This window comes from Callithrix jacchus, chromosome 3 (assembly GCF_049354715.1).
Source record: "Callithrix jacchus isolate 240 chromosome 3, calJac240_pri, whole genome shotgun sequence".
Lineage (NCBI taxonomy): Eukaryota > Metazoa > Chordata > Mammalia > Primates > Cebidae > Callithrix > Callithrix jacchus.
Window position 1 is genome coordinate 16,443,293 of NC_133504.1, and position 18,909 is coordinate 16,462,201.

An 18,909-nucleotide genomic window follows, 5' to 3' on the forward strand; every position below is an offset into this window, starting at 1 on the left:
TAGGAGCACTTCCTTACACCATGTGCTTGGGGCAGAGTGAGAAAAATGGCAATGATCATGGTCTCATCAAGGAAGACTTCATAGACCTTGGTAATGATTTGCTTTAGTTTGGGTGCAGCAATGGACCACTGATGAATTTTAATAAGGGGAGTGATTACACTGACTTCTGTTTGAAGACCAGGTAGAAGAGTCAGAGTAGGAGCTAGGAGTCTACCAAGCAAGCTGTTATAGTCCACAGCAGATGATGGTCTGACAGAATTGGTAGCAACAGAGTTAGAGAGTAGCAGATGGTTTTAGAAATAAGTAAATGTTTTCAAAAAATATATATTTGGAGGTAAAAACAGAAAGGATTTGCTTATGACTTGAACATGGAAGATTCAGGGAAATGCAGGAGCCAATGGTGGCATTCGGGTAAGTAACTAGGCAAGTGGAGATGATCGTTATTAATAGGGAAGGTTGAGGGAAAGGTTAATTGTGGGGGTTCTTTTCTAAAACACGTTAACTCTGAGACATTTATAAGACAACCGCATGGAATTGTCAAAAACTGGGAACTTCCAAAGTTCTGACCAAAGACACCCAGGCCTCAGACTTTAGGGAGGAAACTAGAAATGAATAGGGAAGTGGACTAGAGCAGATTTTTCTAATAATAGAAAGCCCAGAAAGAGAGGAAAAAAAGACGCATTTGTGTTTGGCCCTCTTCCCCCAGCTGAAAATCTCTCTCCTTTCTTCCCCCTGGGTTATCCCTACAATACACAGAATATATTAGACAGTTTGGTTAAAGGCAAGATCCACTCGCCCCAAAACTTTACTCCCAAACTCTTTGAGATCTCAGCATTCTGTGATCTTTTTTTAGATATGGAAAACTAATCCTTTTTAGGAGGATTCATTTCACCAAGGGTGAAAGATGGGATAGTAATAATAATTTGATTATTTTTTAGTATACATTTAATTTAAATGCCTAGTTAAGACCTTGGCACTGAAGGAATTAAGTGTGGGGATGAATAAGAATAGAGAAAATCAGTAGAAGAGACAAAACAGAATTTTAATTTGGAAACTCTGAGTACTAGAAGGAATCCACATTAGGGAACTCTGGAGAAATCTTGGCTCTGCAGCAATATTACATACGCCTTGCCCTTTCTTTTATGATTTCAACAATTAATTCCTATTAGAGACCTACCCTCCTCATTTTTTTAATTCTGTTTCATAGAGATTGGCTAAGAATTAATTCTGCCACATGTTTTAGGTTTCATATCATCCCAGAAGTACACAAGTGTCACTCTGCATTCTACATACCTTATTTTAGTCTTTTAAACTTATTATCATATCAGTGTCCTTGAACATAGCATATCAGAGAGATGCATGCACACACATACACACACTATGCACCATGCACACATTCACATACACAGATAGAAACTTGGCAGGGTGGGGGAATCTCTAGATTCAAGTTCATCCAAACCCCAGCTCTTAACATAATATATTAATGTTATGAGATTCTTGGCACTTGGGGCTGTTAATCCAGTTACATGGCAATCATTCTGCATAACAACTCCTGAATCTCAATGGTTTACAACATTTCCTCTTGCTCACAGGACTGCGAGGTGCCTGAGTCTCTTCTGGGCTTGCCCTGAGACGGGCTGCTAGAGTGGGCTTGAATCTAGGCTGTGGAGTGGGCTTCAGATCTGCTCCCTGTGTCTCCTCATTTTGGGGATGCGGGGACCTGTAACGCATTCTTTCAATGGCAAGAAGGCAAGAAAAAACATGCAAGGCTTTTTCTCAGAATTGGCACACGGTGACTTCTGTTCTCATTCCACAAATTATACCAAGTCTCGTGGCCAAACTGAAAGTCAGTGGGGCGGAAGAGTGCGCTCCACCCACAGGGAGGCCTTGGAGAGGAGGAGAGGAAAAGAGTTGTAAATAATCTTATCTACCTTGGGGCAATGATTTGTTTAAGTTTTCAGCCTCCTTTCTTAGACCGCACTCTGGCTTGCCAGTAAATGCTCAGAAAAACGAGAGGGGAGGAAGGGATAGAAAGGAAACAGGGAAGAATCCCAGGGAGAGTCTATGTGGATTTCTCTGTTCTCATCACTATGGCCATCTAACTGAAAACAGAGCTACTAAACATTAAAAAATAAGGAGCACTTGAAATTCCAAATGTGGCTTATTGAGTAAATATTTTACAGAAGCTCACAAGCTGGTAGCCTACGGAGATTACAAATTCTGCCCCAAAACGGTTTATCATCAACAATTACTTAGAACTTTTTACTTCACTCAATTCTTCTCATTTTCCCCCACTCAATTTCTCTGTGAAATGGTCCTCATTTTCAGAGGACAAACTATCTTTTACATATTTCTATTCTCAGACCTTAAATGGATACACAATACATGTTTATTGAGTATCATACAGATATCTGATGACAATGTGAGTTGTTAAAACATTAACTTAGTACTTAGTCTTAATGACATTTTCTCCATCTTTCTCTCTAGAGTGTGAAAACTCAATGGAATTACGATATACTTGTGCGGAACCATATTTTCCCCCCGAGAACCAACAAATTAATGAAAAAGATTTAAAATAATGCATTTATCTACCTTACAGTATACTGAAAATATTGGTTCTCACAAAATATAATGAAGATAGTGGCTGGGTGCAGTGGCACATGCCTGTAATCCCAGCAGTTTGGGAGGCTGAGGTGGGTGGGTCACTTGAGGCCAGGAGTTTGAGATCAGCCTGGCCAACACAGCGAAACCCCATTTCTACTAAAAAATACAAAAATTAGCCAGGTGTGGTGGTGTGTGACTGTAGTCCCAGCTATTCAGGAAGCCAGGGCACCAAAATCACTTGAACCCAGAAGGCTGAGGTTGCAGTGGACCAAGAGTGCACCACTGCATGCCAGCCTGAGCAACAGAGCGAGACTCCATCTCAAAAAAATAAAATAAAAAATTTAAAAATACTGACAATAGCTTTTATATTGTTTTTATTCTTCACAAAGACACCAAATTTTAAAGTGACTGTACCTATTAGAAAATGTAAATTGAACTGATATTTTTTTTAAACTCCACAATTGTGTTGGCACACAGATATCTATGTGAGGTTGATTATAATAAAAAGATAGGAAATGGGAAGAAAAATGAAGGCTTTATATTCATTGTTGTGTTCATTGCTAGTTAGCAAATATACATTCTTATTCTTCTAAAAAAATACCCTCAAATTTTAAAGGAGAGTAAATTGTGTTAGTGGTAATGTAATGGGGTCAGGAAAGCCACACAGTAATCAGATTTTCCTATTAATATAGTAAATGAATAGTTATTATTGTCAGTAACGTTTTGGTCCAAACCATTTAAATATAACCGTTTAATATTTACTCAAAATGTAGTTAATCAGTGTCATGTCAATCAAGTTCAGTATAAACATAATCTAAATTTATTACTGTGACAAAATTTGTAATAAATAAGTTTAACTTTATGATACAATGTTTGATATGAGCAATATAGTCAATTAAATTTTTTAAATGTTAATGGATCATACTAACTAATATGATTTCATATACACACATTTAGGAAAAAGGGAAAAAAGAAAAAAGGCCTAGAAAATGAAATAATTGTTTAGTCGTACCCTTATCACAAGATATAATGCATATGAATACCATCCAATTTTATTACTGATGCAAAAATTATCTCATTTGTAAATAAATAAGTCTTAAATGTCAGTGGGTCCTATGATAAGAAGGATAGAAATTGATGGATATCTCAAGTTCTACATTTCATCTTAGAATCTACTTTACTAGACTTACTAGATTCCATTAAGCTGAAAACTTAAAGATTATCAAGCATTTTCTCTGTACTTGAGAAGGAGACAGGGTTGCTGCATAAATTCTTAAATCTGATAGAACAATTAGGGAAAAGTATATGGCCGATCACAACTTTAAAACTGTTTTAAAATGGCGTAATACCACAGCATTCATATATATCCTAGAATCATACTATGAGCCCCCAAAGATAAAAGTGAATGTCAAACTACCACCTTGCCAGTGAAAGAAAGAACTTTGTCCCCAAACCAGTGTAAAACAAACATCTTTATAGGCTTTATCTGTCTTTGGGTTATAATTTAGCTAGTCACATCTAATATATCTTTACCTGTTAATATATTGTTATCTATAGGCCATAACAGGAATTTATTGGTCACAGGAAAATCCTTTTGACTACTTCTATGTGGACTGAGGTAAAGCCATGTATCTTGGCAGGCTTTTCAACCACAGCATATACTGCCATAGTTATAATACAGCTCACTCAATGTATTTGTCAAGGAATACGATCTAAAATTTTTGCTGTTTCAATCACCTTATCAAAAGTTCGCACAAAAGTAAACTTATTTATGAAGGATTACCTGAGATAGATGCAATCCATCTATTCTTCTGGACTTGTTTTAGTCCATTTTCACATTGCTATAAAGAACTACCTGAGACTGGGTAATTTATAAAGAAAAGAGGATTAATTGGCTTATGATTCCACAGGCTATACAGGCTTCTGCTTCTGGGGAGGCTGCAGGAAACTTACAATCACAGTGAAAGGTGAAGGGGAATCAAGCACTTCTTACATGGCTGGAGCAAGAAGAAGATCAAAAGGGAATGTGCCACACACTTTTAAACAACCAGATCACATGAATGAGAACTCTATCACAAGACAGCAGTAGAGGGATGGCGCTAAGCCATTAGAAACCACTGCCATGATTGAATCACCTCCCACCAGGCCCCATCTCCAATACAAGGGATTACAATTCAACACGAAATCTGGGTGAGGATACAGAGCCAAACCATCTCAGCATCAGAGAGCACAAAGTCAAATGACTTCAGGGGTCAGATGCCCACATAAATGAACAAAGGGGTCAGGTATAATGAAGGAGGGGAGGAGGGATGAATAGCAGTATGCTTAACTGATGATGTGCATTCCATGCTTAGAAGCATGTTCTTTTTCTTTTCTCATACATAAATTTGACTTGCAGACTGCCTGTCTTTACTCTCTGCATCTAGAAAATGGATTATCTGTCATAGATTAAGTTAGTGCTTCAGAGCACTACCTGAACTCTACTTTTTTTGTACCTCCTTACAATTCATATTACTAAATTGGGACCTGACACTATTGTTTTAGGAAATTTTTGGCTGAAAATCAGGGGACATTGCTTATTCTTTGTCATACCCTAATTAACCAACAGCTTCTTTTTTGCAAAGCAGTGAGTTTTTCTCTTTAAAAAAGCTGCCTTTATGTGCTATTAAATATATCATAGTGATCAAATCATAATCCACATGTTCCTCAGTCCTGAGCTTATGAGGATTCTTATTTCAGAAGGACAAATAGAAAGCACCCCCACCTGACCTTCTCTGGAGTTATCATAAAGCTCTGTGCCACAACGACTGCTTTCCCCTCTAGGCATGTGGTAGGATTACATTTCCTTTTGGTGCTCTTTTGGTCAGGGTTGACTGTGAGTAGTTCTGGCTAATAAAGTTCGAGTAGAAGCAACATGTGCTACTACTAGCCTGGAACATTTACGACCAAACGTGAGAACCACCAGCAACTTGGTTTTTTCTCTGCTGCTGTGTTACGAGAGAGAATAGGAATGACAACACCACTCCAGGGTCAGCATTTGACTCAAAGTAGACACGGAGTATGAGAGTAAAATAAACCTTTGTTGCATCAAGCCAGTGAAATTTTGGGATTGTCTGCTAACTACATTGCATCCTAGCTTGAATCCTCCCTCTGCCAAACTCCTCATGTCATTGGAGGGGGTAGATAGAGAGAAATTTATCGTTAGGCAAGCTCCCTGAACATGACTGCTTCTCAGAAGGATTTTCCTGTGACCAATAAATTCCCTGTTACAGACTATAGTGACTTGATTCCATGTTTAATAACCAAGACGACTGACAACAATAAAAGCCAGTTTTACATGTATATAGTTCTTTTCTTATTTGGGATACAAGCCAGGCTTTCTCTATTCCTAATGATAATCTTATGAAGAACAACCGCATAATTTCTTGGGGGGAAAAGTATGATGTAAGAAATCCACAGAACATATGGTGCCTATATTCCTTTTCCTAAATTATAAAACTTTATTTGAAAGAATGAAAAAGACTAGGCCTTGCAATAACCTAGCTTGTGTACTCAACTGATCATTTAGCAAACTGATGTCTTCCTGGATTATTACATGGCAAGTAAACAATAGTCTCTTGGCTCCTGGCTCATAAACAACTTGACTATATTTAACACTGTTGGGGGACACACATGGTATTTCAAAGGATAAAATGCTTCTCTTATCTTAAAAGATTTGCTTCAACTGAGCAACTAGTTTGTTTTTATCTAGTAAATATAACGACCATTTCTTTTTATACATTGTCTACTAGGAAGTTGACTGTCAGATTTTAGCGTCAAAGCTAGCAAATACAGAGGATCTCACAGCATCTATTTTGTGCACTGACATTACTCTTAAATATCAGATGAAATTTAAAGAGCATGGAATTTTAAGATACAGAGAGGAATTCCGATTTACAGTGCTTATAGTTGTTGATTTGCAGTGGTATCTTAAATGGAAGCAGCCTCATAACTAGGTGATATTATGGTTCCAGAGCCCATGAACTTAACTACTTTTGTAAGTAGTTAGAAAACTACTCCTTTTCTAAGTAGTTAAGTTCATGGGCTCTGGAACCATATGAGTTATATTCAAATCCTAGTTTTGCAACTTGGTAGCCACATGGCCTTAAGCAAGTTATTTCACTGCATCTGCTTCCTCGTCTCTAAAATAGGGATGATTGCCTCTATTGTTGTAAGGATTAAGTGTTAACATAGGAACACTATTAAGAACATTTCCTGGTATATTAGTTAATATAATTATTTCTCTAATAATAAATGGCCAGTGATTGCAAGTCAATACACAAGTCAACCTAACTGAGACTTTTACCTTAAAGAACACTGTGCTACATCCTAGAGATACAAAAATGAATAAGGTCTGGCCTTTGCCTTAGCTCGTGAAATGTAATAGCCTAAAAGCACAAGATTCATAAATGGACAATATCAGTACAGTGGGACAAAATGTAATACAATGAGTTATTTGCTACTTGCTATCAATACATATTTTGTTAACATATTAGCATAGACATTTCATCTTCAAATCTTCCTGGACATACTAATTTTTGCATCCTTCTAACCAAAGTTTTTGTAAAACAGAAAGCACTTAAAAATTGCAGGATATAGGAATTAACCGAAGGTAAGGCATTCAAGTGGTGCTAGCCAGCAGACATCTTACAGGCTCTCCCACAAAAAAATAAACATAAGTATAGTAGTAATGAGTGATCTATGAAAAAAGTGAAAGTGGGATGCTGAGAAGCTATCCTGGCCTGGGCATTTGAGGATGGTTTCCCTGAGGGAGACCTGGAGGAAGAACAGCAGTTGTCCTAAAGAAGGAGGACTCCAGTCAAAAGTAATAGCAAAAAATAAATAAATAAATACAAACCAGCTGAGGCGTGGTGGAGCTTGTCAATTGCTTTCAGGTTCCAAAAACTAAAAGAAGGGAAATATAGCTAGTACGTAATAAGCAAGAAGGAAATTGGCATAAGGTGGTAATTATTGCTTCCACAGGGTGGTCTTCCCTGGCCACTATCATCTCACATAGCCCCTGTTCCCAGTCCTTCATATCATTACCCTCCTGCATTTTCTTTACAACACTTCTCTTAAATCATGTCATGCATGGGTTTGCTTTTTTGTATTTTTTTTTTTTTAACTTGAGTGTAAGCTCCATTAATCATGGATCTTGTCTGTCTTTCTCATCTCTACCTACAACACTTAAGAACAAAACTTGGGTTCATCATTGCCATTCAGTAAATGTTGAATAAAAAATAAGAATGAAAGCTAGACTTTACGTGAAGGGTTAATGTGAATTATCATGAAGGGCTAATTATGAAGGGCTTTATAACCTGTAAAACATTTTGAACATTAACAGAAAGGAAATGATGAATTTTAAGTCGAAAGCAATGCAATCAGATTTGCATTTAAAAATCACTAGCTGTTGTGTCAAGGGTAGAGCTGAGGGCCTAGGACACACTGTGGCTTAGATCACTGTGATGGCAATATCAGGAAGGACAGAAATTGATAAACTTGAGAAATGAAAAGAAAGCAAAATAGCAAAATTAACAGGGCTGAATCTTTAATAAGAGAGAGAAGACTCCTAGATTTGGGGATAAACAGTGGAGTCTCTTCATGAGAAGAGAGGGGAGCTGTGCATGTTTGCTGTTGGTTTTTGTGGGGGAGGGGCACTCTGGTAGAGATTTTAACTCCTATTTAGTCAATTTCAGTGAGATGTGGGAGACAGTGAGAGTGCTGTGAAGGAAGAACCTGGATAAAGGGGGCTCTAGTCAGGAAATAGAGGTTTAGGGATCATGAGCACAGAAGAGGGATTGAATCTATAGGGAAAGATAAGGTGAATTAGTGTCCTAGTGAGAACAGAAGAGGGCCCAGGCCATCTCCCTAAGGAGCTCAGAAAGTGAAAAACGAATCCACAAAGCCAACAGGGTGGAGTGTAAGGAGGGAAACCCAGAGAACGCAGGTCACAGAAGCCATGGAAAGGGCATGCTCTTGGAAGAAGGAAGTCTTCTGCAGGATGGCTTGAGACTGGTTTCTGTGACACAGGTCCCCTGACCAGGGCATCTAATTAGTAAACCTTTAGGTTTTATTTCAACTGACAATTGTATTCAGAGAGTTATACCAAGGAGAGATTCTTCCTGAAAATAGAACTAGGGTTCCATTGGACAATGGGTCTTTTGGCAAGGTGGTCCAGATTGGAATGATACTGCCCAAAAGGCCGGCATGCAGGAAGGGGAGGAAAGAAGGCAATGATTCTGAATCCATGGGGGGTGTGCTGTCTGTCATGAGTGTGTAGTGAATGGGTTGAAGTAACCTGCTGTCTTTATTTTAAAGTTACTAGCCCCAAAGTTCCAAACTTCCCACGTCCTGTGTTTGCTGTGCTTGGCGGAGAAGCTAGAATGGAGGAGGAGAAACAGACTCAAAATTGGTGAAGGGGGTCAGAATAAATGATAAAGAAAGGCCTTTAAGTCTCAATGCTCAAAAGTTGTCCACAATTAGCAGAACCCTGGCAGGCACAAATGATGTTTCCGTATATCTGTTGTCACTGAAAATGCTCATTGAATTAATTTGGAAATTATATTTCTGATGTAATTTCTGGGGTTCATGTCATTATGAATTCAAGATGCTAAAAAATACACAAATACTTTATGAGTCATATTCCTTCAGGAATAATGTGGCTTGAGACAGCATCTTTTTTACTTCTTCTAGGACTATATATACTTGGATGCAGCCAGAAATTTTTGGCTGGGTTACAGAATTTATGTGATTTAAATCTATACTTGCAAACAGATGAACATTTAACACAGCATTGGAATAAAATGAGATGCACTGCTCTTTGCCCAGAGGAGATGATTCTGACCAGCAGAAGTCACACTTAAGATGCAGGAGGAGATACAGGGTGCTTCCTTGCTGAAATGCCATTCTGGGTGTCAAGAAATAAACTCTTTTAAAAAGAAAATCAACCCAATTGAAGGTAGTAAAAGAATATTGCTTCAAAAAGTGAATCTCCTATGTCATCTATGACTCAGTTTCTCCCCCATGCCTATATTTTACCACTTAATATCTTCATTTATCTGTCCATTCACTCAACAAATATGTACATGTAACAAGCACTGATGTTTTGGTGACCAAAACAGAAATATCATCTACCCTCAAAGAGTTCACAGTCCAAAAAGGAAAAAAAAAAAAAAGGAATAAGCAATTCCAATGCAACATATAAAAGTAACACAGCAAGTAGCACACGTACCATGGAATTCTGAACCACACTTGAGCAGTCTAGCCTGAGAACTGAAGGGCCTGCAGGGAAAGAGCTTTTTTCCTTACTTTATTTACCGTTCCTGCCACCCTACCTTTCCCCTAAATGTTGAGCCACCCACCCTTTAAAACTACAATCTAAAACTGTTCAAAATTCTCACAGGCTAACATTTCATAAAAATAACTACACTAAATATTGAAGATGAAGGGGGAGAGAATACAGAAGATATAAAAAGCACAAAGACGGTGAAGTTCTCAAAATGTAGGGTGTTGATCCTTAAGATAATTATATACTGGGTCCAAAGAAGTAGTGCAAATTGGCTTGAACCCAGCCTGTCATTCTGTTCTCCTAGATTCACATTTCTTGGAAGTAGGGATATTTATTTTTATGGCAGGAAAACAGATTTCTAGCTAATTGTCCACTTCCAAGGAAAATTGGAAAAACATCTTACCTATTATAAATATAAGTATCGCTTATGTTTATTTCTTATACTTGGCAAATGACAGCATTTTACGCATCTAATTGGCTATATTAAAGTATGCAACAAATGAATGATTTCATGCACACTCCACAAATGGTAACTTTTTCACTGACACTGCTTGCAAAATATGCTTCCTGAACTCTGGAATATATGCACAGGGCTACAAAAAGAGGGGAAACTAATACTCAAGCAAATTTTCAACCTTGAGCAATGAACATATGCAAAGAGATGAGTTCAGCTACAACCTCAAATCACTGCCCAGTTAACCTGAGAGGAGTATGAAAACAGTTGCTTAAAGGTTACTGAATTACCCTCTTTAAGGGACTTAGGTCTATATGAGTCTATTTCTAGAAAATACGGACCTAGCTTTTCTTTTTACTCTTCTCTTCCTGTGTTTTCCCTTTGTGTTCCTTTTCGAAAACGTTGTCTGTTTTTTCTATGCTTTCTCTTTTCCTTCTCTTCCCTTCTGTAACTTTGAGGTGACAAGACACAGCGAGACCTATGGGGACGTAGCTGAGGAGGTGTCAGAATCAAGGAGGCTGGCCTGGGCTGGAGGAACCAGGGTCAAGGACGCTGCCAGATTGCCAGAGCCTATGTAGCAGGATAAATAGATAGTTATGACCAAGGCCCGTGGGGCCATTGGGGATGGGACCAGGAGCCAGGAGCCAAATGGGGCTAATGGTGGCCAAATAGAAGCTTCCAACCATAATCCTCCCAATAGGAATGCCAAATGGAACAACTATGTACACAAAAAATGCACCTTCATAAGAACCGAAAATCAGGTGAATGATCATAATACCTGGTTTTACCATTACGTTAAGGGACTGAGGCTGAGGAGATGCTTGGCGGAATTGAGATGATAGTTACTTACACAGTGAATGATCAAGCACATGTTAAGCATAATGGGAGTCAAGTTTCCCACTTTTAGAGAAAAACATTTCCTATATAGAAAGGGTATAGGCTGGAGGAAACTCTGTGGTGTTGAGTTAGATTTAGAGATACTAAGGTGAGCTCATGGTTGATGGATAGATGGATAGATAGATGGAGAGCTAGAAAGAGAGATGATAGAGAAATTGATACACGTGCTACATTGTGTGTGTGTGTGTGCGTGTGTGTGTGTGTGTATGTGTGTGTGTGTGTGTGTGTGTGATTGCCAGCTCTGTCCACTGTGAGGGCCTAGAAACGATACCACTCAGGGAGATGTGAGTACACCCAGTGCCCAGATCTTAGTTTCTAAAAGCCAATCTTCAGACTAACTCAAAGACTAGAACAGGAGAAATACAAGATGAATATGGAGTATCTTGTGACAGAAAGTGAGGAAATGCTCAAATAATGAGGGAGACTTGCCAAAAGGATATATGTGCTAACATCTAGGGGCTCCAAATAGCTTAATTTGGGATAATGTGAGCATCAAAATAAATAATGATGTTAATGTATTACATCACTTGGAAGAAAATAGTTATCCATAAGTTTATACTCATAAATAAACAAATGAATAAACAGATAAATTTAGATGACAGGGACTTTTCTTACAGTAGAATGCTGGCTGATAAATGTAGATCAATAAGGAAATTAGAAAATCACCACTGAGTAAACATCATTGCTTGTTTCAGGTGAAAATCATCAGCAAAGGCTAAATCTAGTGTGTGAGGGTTTAAATAGTGATAGAATACTTATATAGTTTTAAAATATTCCATATATGGGAAGATTAGCAATTTTATAATAGAGCAACCTAGCAGACATCAACTTCATCAACTGATCCAAATTGTGTTCCTCCTGATAGGGTGCCCTGTGAAGAACAGGGCATTCCTGCTGAGGAGTTCCTATTAAAAATCCATCATCTGAATGTAAACGAGGAAACAGGCAAACTTTAATTATAGAAACGAGGAAAAATCAGGCAAACTTTAGAAAATAACTGGACTGTACTCATCGAAAGTACCAATGCCACTTTTGTGGCAAGAAGAGACAGATAATATCGCACCCTGAAAACGAAAGAGATATGACAACAAAATGCAGCACATGATCTTGGATTGAATCCTGGGCTGGAAAAAAATAATTTAAAAAGTCTGTGTTTTCAATAAAAAAGGGCATCCTTGAGACAATTGGTCAATGAGAGGAATTTAAGGATTACGTGGTGGGATTTTTATTAATGTTTTAAATGTGAAATTTCATTGAGTGTATAGTGTTATGTCTACAAATTGCACTCAAATATTTTGGAGGAATATGTATATGTGTATACACACACACACACACACACACACACACAAAACAATACATGCAGTTAAATATTAACAGCTGAAGAAACCGATAGTCCTTTACTCATTTTTACTATTCTTTTCTTTTTTTTTTTTTTTTTTGAGTTTTGCTCTACTGCCCCAGCTGGAGTGAAGTGGTGCGATCTTGGCTCACTGCAACCTCCGCCTCCTGGGTTCAAGTGATTCTTTTCCCTCAGCCTCTCAAGTAGCTGGGATTATAGGTGCCTGACACCACTCCCAGTTAATTATTGTATTTTTAATACAGACAGGGTTTCACCATGTTGGCTAGGGTGATCTCGACCAAGCCTCTTGACCTCAGGTGATCCTCCTGCCTCAGCCTCCCAAAGCACAAGGCATACAGGCATGAGCCACCACCCCTGGCCTCTTTTCAGTATTCTTATAGCATGTCTTTATAAAAGTTAAAAATATTTCAAAATAAATAGCAAGTAACCATATATTATTTATAAATGCAATGAAAGAAAAATATCTTAACAGAATTAAGATTTTAAAATTTAAAAAATTGAACATAAAAATATTAATGAAAATTTGGAACTAAAAAGTCAACAGCATTACCCATAGTTTAATGATCCTTCGTACGTTTCAAGCACTGTACTGTTCTGAAGGTGAAATTATATTTCATCTTATTTTTCCTTTCATTGCGTTTGGGCTATTGCCTAAATTTGAAAAAAAAAAAAAACCTAATACATAAAATTTGCAAAAATTACTATCTGAAAAATTCTAGAAAAGATTTGTCCTTTTCTTTAATTTTTTTAAACTTAGATGATATAATTCAGAATCAGGAAAACTCAGTTTGTTCTCAAAGGAAGTGACGATATGAGTGAACGTGCTTGCTCTCTCTCTCTCTCTCGGCTAGGTCTCATATGTCAAAGCTATTGATATTTGGATGGCAGTGTGCCTCCTTTTTGTGTTTGCAGCACTTCTGGAGTATGCAGCTGTAAATTTTGTATCAAGACAACACAAAGAACTGCTGAGATTTCGACGAAAGAGAAAGAATAAGGTAAGTGAATAAATGTATTGGGTTTGGCAGCATCCAATTTTCACTGGAAAGTGAATTTGTTGTATTTAATGGAGATGAAAAGAGAGGCAGTTGGGACTGGGGATGAAATAATATAAAATTTCTTTCGTTTTTTCCAATCCAAACTGAACAGGTCAAAAATAGCATCAGGGAGAAAACGATGACACCTAGCTCTACTTTAAACAGCATATCTGATTACATGAGACCTATATCAACTTCTTTTTAATGTACTTCCTGGAGGGACACATTTTTATTTTAATTAATGAAATATATTATTTCTTAATTGCAATGTTAGAGCATTTCTAATGGTTTCACTTCATCTAAGTCATCAAATGTAATTAGTAGAGTGTCTTTGTCAGAGGTAATTTATTTTAATCAAATATTACTTATTTACTAATACCATAATGACAAATACATGCAAAACTATGTGGTCTCTTTTTGATACATATTTTCATCAGCTAAAAACGTTTCTTTTGAAACCCCATAAGAATACAATAAAGTGCTATTGTTACGTGGCTATTATCTGATAAATAATGAAACCAGGAGAAAACTTGGAACATCATGAAGAGACCGTAGTAAGTTGCAGAAGTAAGCTCCTAACTGAATTTTGATGCCCTAAATGAAGTGTTTCCTCCATGCAGAACTGTAATGGCATCTCCCTTGACATGCACGTGGTTTTGACCAATCTCCTTTCTTTTTCTATAAGAGAAAGCCTCTATCGACAGCGGATCTACACATTTACTTCTAACGTGAATGTGTCAACTGATATTCTGAAAGTAAATGAACTTTTAAAGAATGGAGAATAATGTCAAAGTTTTGTGTAATTGTGGCAAGGATCCAATATCCTGGTATATTTAAGTCAAAAGATAAACCTCTATGAAGTTCATCTAGTGTGCATTTTTAAGTATTTTTAAAGTTGCAATTTTTTAAGGATTCTTTGTGGTTTATAAATTATGCTGCAATTTATATATTTATTAAACTTCTTTAAAAAGCACTAAGCTTTTTTTTTTTTTTTTTTTTTTGAGATGGAGTTTCGCTCTTGTTACCCAGGCTGGAGTGCGATGGCGCGATCTCGGCTGACCGCAACCGCAACCTCCTGGGTTCAGGCAATTCTCCTGCCTCAGCCTCCTGAGTAGCTGGGATTACAGGCACGCACCACCATGCCCAGCTAATTTTTTTTTTTTTTTTTGGTAGAGACGGGGTTTCACCATGTTGACCAGGATGGTCTCGATCTGTTGACCTCGTGATCCACCCGCCTCGGCCTCCCAAAGTGCTGGGATTACAGGTGTGAGCCACTGCGCCCAGCCAAAAGCACTAAGCTTTGACCTCTCAGTGCTTGAGTCTATTTAGTATTAAACATATTCTAAAGCAGTAACTTACTTATCATTTCTTACTGGCCCTCCAAAGGGCGTCACTTCTTCAATAAACACACAATTAGCACGGAAAGAATATCAGCATTCAGCATTGGGAGAGTCAGTAATGTATGAACGAAAACCAGTGCTAAGAGTTGCATTTAATTAAATTTTATGAAAACCAAAGCACATCTTTTTGTACACTGAAACATATTGTGATGGGGAGATTATCTTCTTCCCTCACCTCACCCTGGTCTACTGGTCTGTTACATTTTCTCATACCTCCTCATTCTCCCTTTATCTCTTTTTCTTCCTGTTCTCTCTCCCTCTCTACCTCCTACTTGCTCCTCTTTTTTTTCATAATACCTGGCACTGGTGGAACAACAATGACAGTACAAATGCTTATCACAGGGGTGATGCTCTGGTCTTTCTTTTTTATCAGTGACTGATAAAGACCACTTTCCCCCTTCTAGTATCAATAATTAGAAGTAAAGCAATACTCAGGTTCCCTATGATTATGATTTGCTTTTTGTCATTTTGATTTTCCATTTCTTTACCTTTTTTCCTCTCCTTACACAATTTTGAATGTATCAAGCATGTACTCTAAATACTGGAAAAGAGAAGTATTGCACATCCGGTGTCCAAATGAGGAAAGTGTGAAAGCTCAGACATACCCTACATCCACCACACATCCAATAAACACCGTTTCTAGTAGAAAAAGTATTAGACTACACGTCTAGATACTCAATTCTGGGTCCTTCTTTTAAAAAATTATTATTACCTAAGTACCTCTTTACTCTTTACTCAGTTTTACCACATGTAAAAGTAAATAAAACTATTTGATGTTCCTTCCTCTTTAGCTCATAGAAAGATGGAAATATTCATTTTTGCTAGTTATTGGTACTCTAGGAAAATGCAAGAATAGTCATATCTTACTATTTTCTGATAACTACTTGATATATTCAGGGATCAAATGTAATTAAAAGTAATTATGATTTAATGAAGAAAAGAGTTTTTTTAAGTTCAATTTATACATTGAGGTAGATACTTTGCATATGTGAAAATCTATTAATTGCTACAAATGTCTGTTCAAATGATATATGCGATTACAACCAATTGTGTAATTATATTTAATCATATATGAATTGATGCTCTGGTTTCTCAATCCTTCTTGGTCCACTTTACCTTCCCACAGACAGAAGCTTTTGCATTGGAGAAGTTTTACCGTTTCTCAGATATGGTAAATTGACTTTCTTGACTCTAAATAGAGGAATGTGCTCATCAGTAAAAAGCAGACAGCATATTCTGCACTACCAAGGCAGTGTTTGGTGGGGAAACACAGCCCCTTTTGTTTTGAAAGCTGAGCAAACACCATCCCCCTTTAGCTAAGAAGGGTATTTTCTTTTTCTAAAAACTTTATTCTTGTCTTGTCTCACCCAGTAAAAGGATATTTAAATATTATCCTTCATTTTATTAACAGAGCTATTTGATCGGTCAAAATGATTTAAAAATATATGTTAAAGAGAAATATCACATATATCTTGTAGTAATCATCATAGGTTTTTTGTACAGTAAACTCATATACCTGTACAAAATTAGTTGAAAATAAATGGAAATTTTATTTATACAAATTCCAAAAGCAGCTGCACAAGAGACCTCAAAATAAGGCAACAAAATGATTTATGCCTTCCTTGTATCTTTAGAATCAATTCTAAACATTAAAATATGTTTAGATTACTTATAGTAAGTGAACAATTTATTTTGATTGGCAGCATCCTTTGAAATTTTCTAATAAAAAGAGATCACAAATATACATGTCCAGGTATAATGATTAAATATTAGGAAAGCAATCTAAAATAGATCATTTTGGTCTCTCCATGGTTTGACTTGGGTCCCATAATCTACTATGCAAATAATTAAATAGAAATCCACTGAAGCCAGGAACTTAGCCTGGGAAATCACATACAAATAGTTCTGTCTACTGAACTAAATTTCTGGGTTAAACTATGTTTAAAACTAGCTCCCCAGATGATTCTACTGTACACTGCAGGTAAGAATCCCCTCAAAAGACATGCTGAACAATTCTTGCAGTAATCTCCACCTCATAACAGATTATCTAGACCTGGCATCATCTTAAAGTACTTGGCATGTTGTCTTATAATATACAATCACTCAGCTATTTTCCTTTGCTACTAAAATTACATCTTATTTCCCAGCATCCCACTTCTCTCTTTGTTTTTCATCCCTGAAAAATAATTTCACTTGATCTACCTTCTTTTACTCAATTATCTTAATTGTAAATTTTTCATTGCATGACATTTACATAATCAGGTATAGTGTTTGCAATATATATTTATAGATGCAAGTAGGTATTAGACTATATAGCAGATATATATATATATATATACTTTCAAAGAAACTATAATATTTCTTTGAAAGACCAACATAATTATATCCCCAGCAGCTAAACAGTTAATGTTTATAGAAACCATAGAATGAAAGTCATTTAATTAAATAGTACTTTATGAAAACTCTGATGTAAAAACAGGCTTACCTCATGGACAGTCAATAAATTCTTATTTTTAGACAAGAAACAATATAATAACGCAGATATATTCATAACAAAGTATATACATCACATTTGTTTTTAAAATAGTTCAAGCATTGGGCAAATTTGGGGGTAGTTGGCTTTTTGAAAACTATTTCCCCAAACTAACAATGCTCTGGGCTAATCAAATTTGTCATTTAAAACTATGTATTTGCTTAGAAACAGTCTGAGCAATCTAAATTTTGAAATAAACATATTCAAAATGAGTGTTAATGTTGGTACTATGCCTTTTATTGACATGATTACTGGTTTACACGAATTTTCTTCAGTACTCTAATTTGGTAGAACAGGCAAAGTAAATAAAATAGTCTCACTGTAGAAAGTTCGCCACAACAGGGGTCCTTACATTAACGGAAATATGATTCCTAGGAAAGTTTTAACTAGGCTCAGCATTGGCTTCAGCATTGCATACAGTCTTTCAGACTTACTTTTTCCTCTGTGAAGGTACCAGAGAATCTAGCATCTATTGTGAAGAAACACAAGTTTGCTCTTACATCCTAATTTCCCCACCCCACACTGCCCCAGCCTGCTGTGTGCTGATTACGCACTGCACCATGTCATGGATGCTATCTCTAGTGCTATGTGTGTGTGCGTGTGTGTTTCTGTATGCATGATATGGGGAGTATTTTGGTTAGAGTCGCTATTCCCATGTATGATAGCATTACTTTAGTCCTGGAGCCTTAAAAAGACATGCCAAGGTAATTGCGAACACGTTATTTGTTGAGCGATGTGGATGAAATGGGATTGCTTTAGTGCATTTCATGTAGCTTCCTCCACAATGCAATGTAATAGTGTAATGGTTTGCTGCAAGAAAACATGCACCAGTATTCTAGTTTCTGTTTCCCTACTGATTATTATTTATATATGCAAATGAATAGGAATGGACCATTAGTTCTAGATTTAAGAAATCTTGACCAAGTTTATGTTTTGTTAGGAACAATGATTATCTTTTGAAAAATAAAGATATCATTGACTGCATTTTGACCATCTGTACACAAACTTTATTTTATTTACTTATGTTTTTATATGTTGTCTTACTTTAAAAATAATTCAAGGTATCTTCTTAGAATATTAAATAATTGATTTTCTGTCCTGTGGATTTGTCAAGCCTAAAGTCTAAGGATAAATGCAATTTTATATATATATACTATTTTGATGAAAATGAGGAGGAATCATGGTTGAAAACAATATGGCATCCATATACACTAATTATTCAATAATCTTTCCATTCCAGGTCAGCTTATGCTATTCCAGAGCTAAGGTATTCTTTAAAAAGTTAAAATAGTTCCTACAA

General features: G+C 36.7%; 1 protein-coding gene and 1 long non-coding RNA gene across 3 annotated transcripts in view; one reads left to right on the forward strand and one right to left on the reverse strand.

The window, feature by feature from the left end:
- The window catches only part of GLRA3 (glycine receptor alpha 3), a 185,890-nt gene that overhangs the window by 149,272 nt on the left and 17,709 nt on the right, over positions 1-18,909 (forward strand). Inside the window, exons 8-9 of one of the 2 annotated variants that reach the window (XM_002745204.6) lie at positions 13,494-13,637; positions 16,203-16,247. In XM_002745204.6, the coding sequence (XP_002745250.1) occupies positions 13,494-13,637; positions 16,203-16,247 (189 nt within the window). The remainder of the gene's footprint in view (positions 1-13,493; positions 13,638-16,202; positions 16,248-18,909) is intronic. The other variant, XM_002745205.6, reaches the window with a different exon arrangement.
- Positions 1-18,909, reverse strand: part of LOC108590766 (uncharacterized) — a 148,761-nt gene that overhangs the window by 125,653 nt on the left and 4,199 nt on the right. The gene's annotated exons all lie outside the window — the stretch shown is intronic.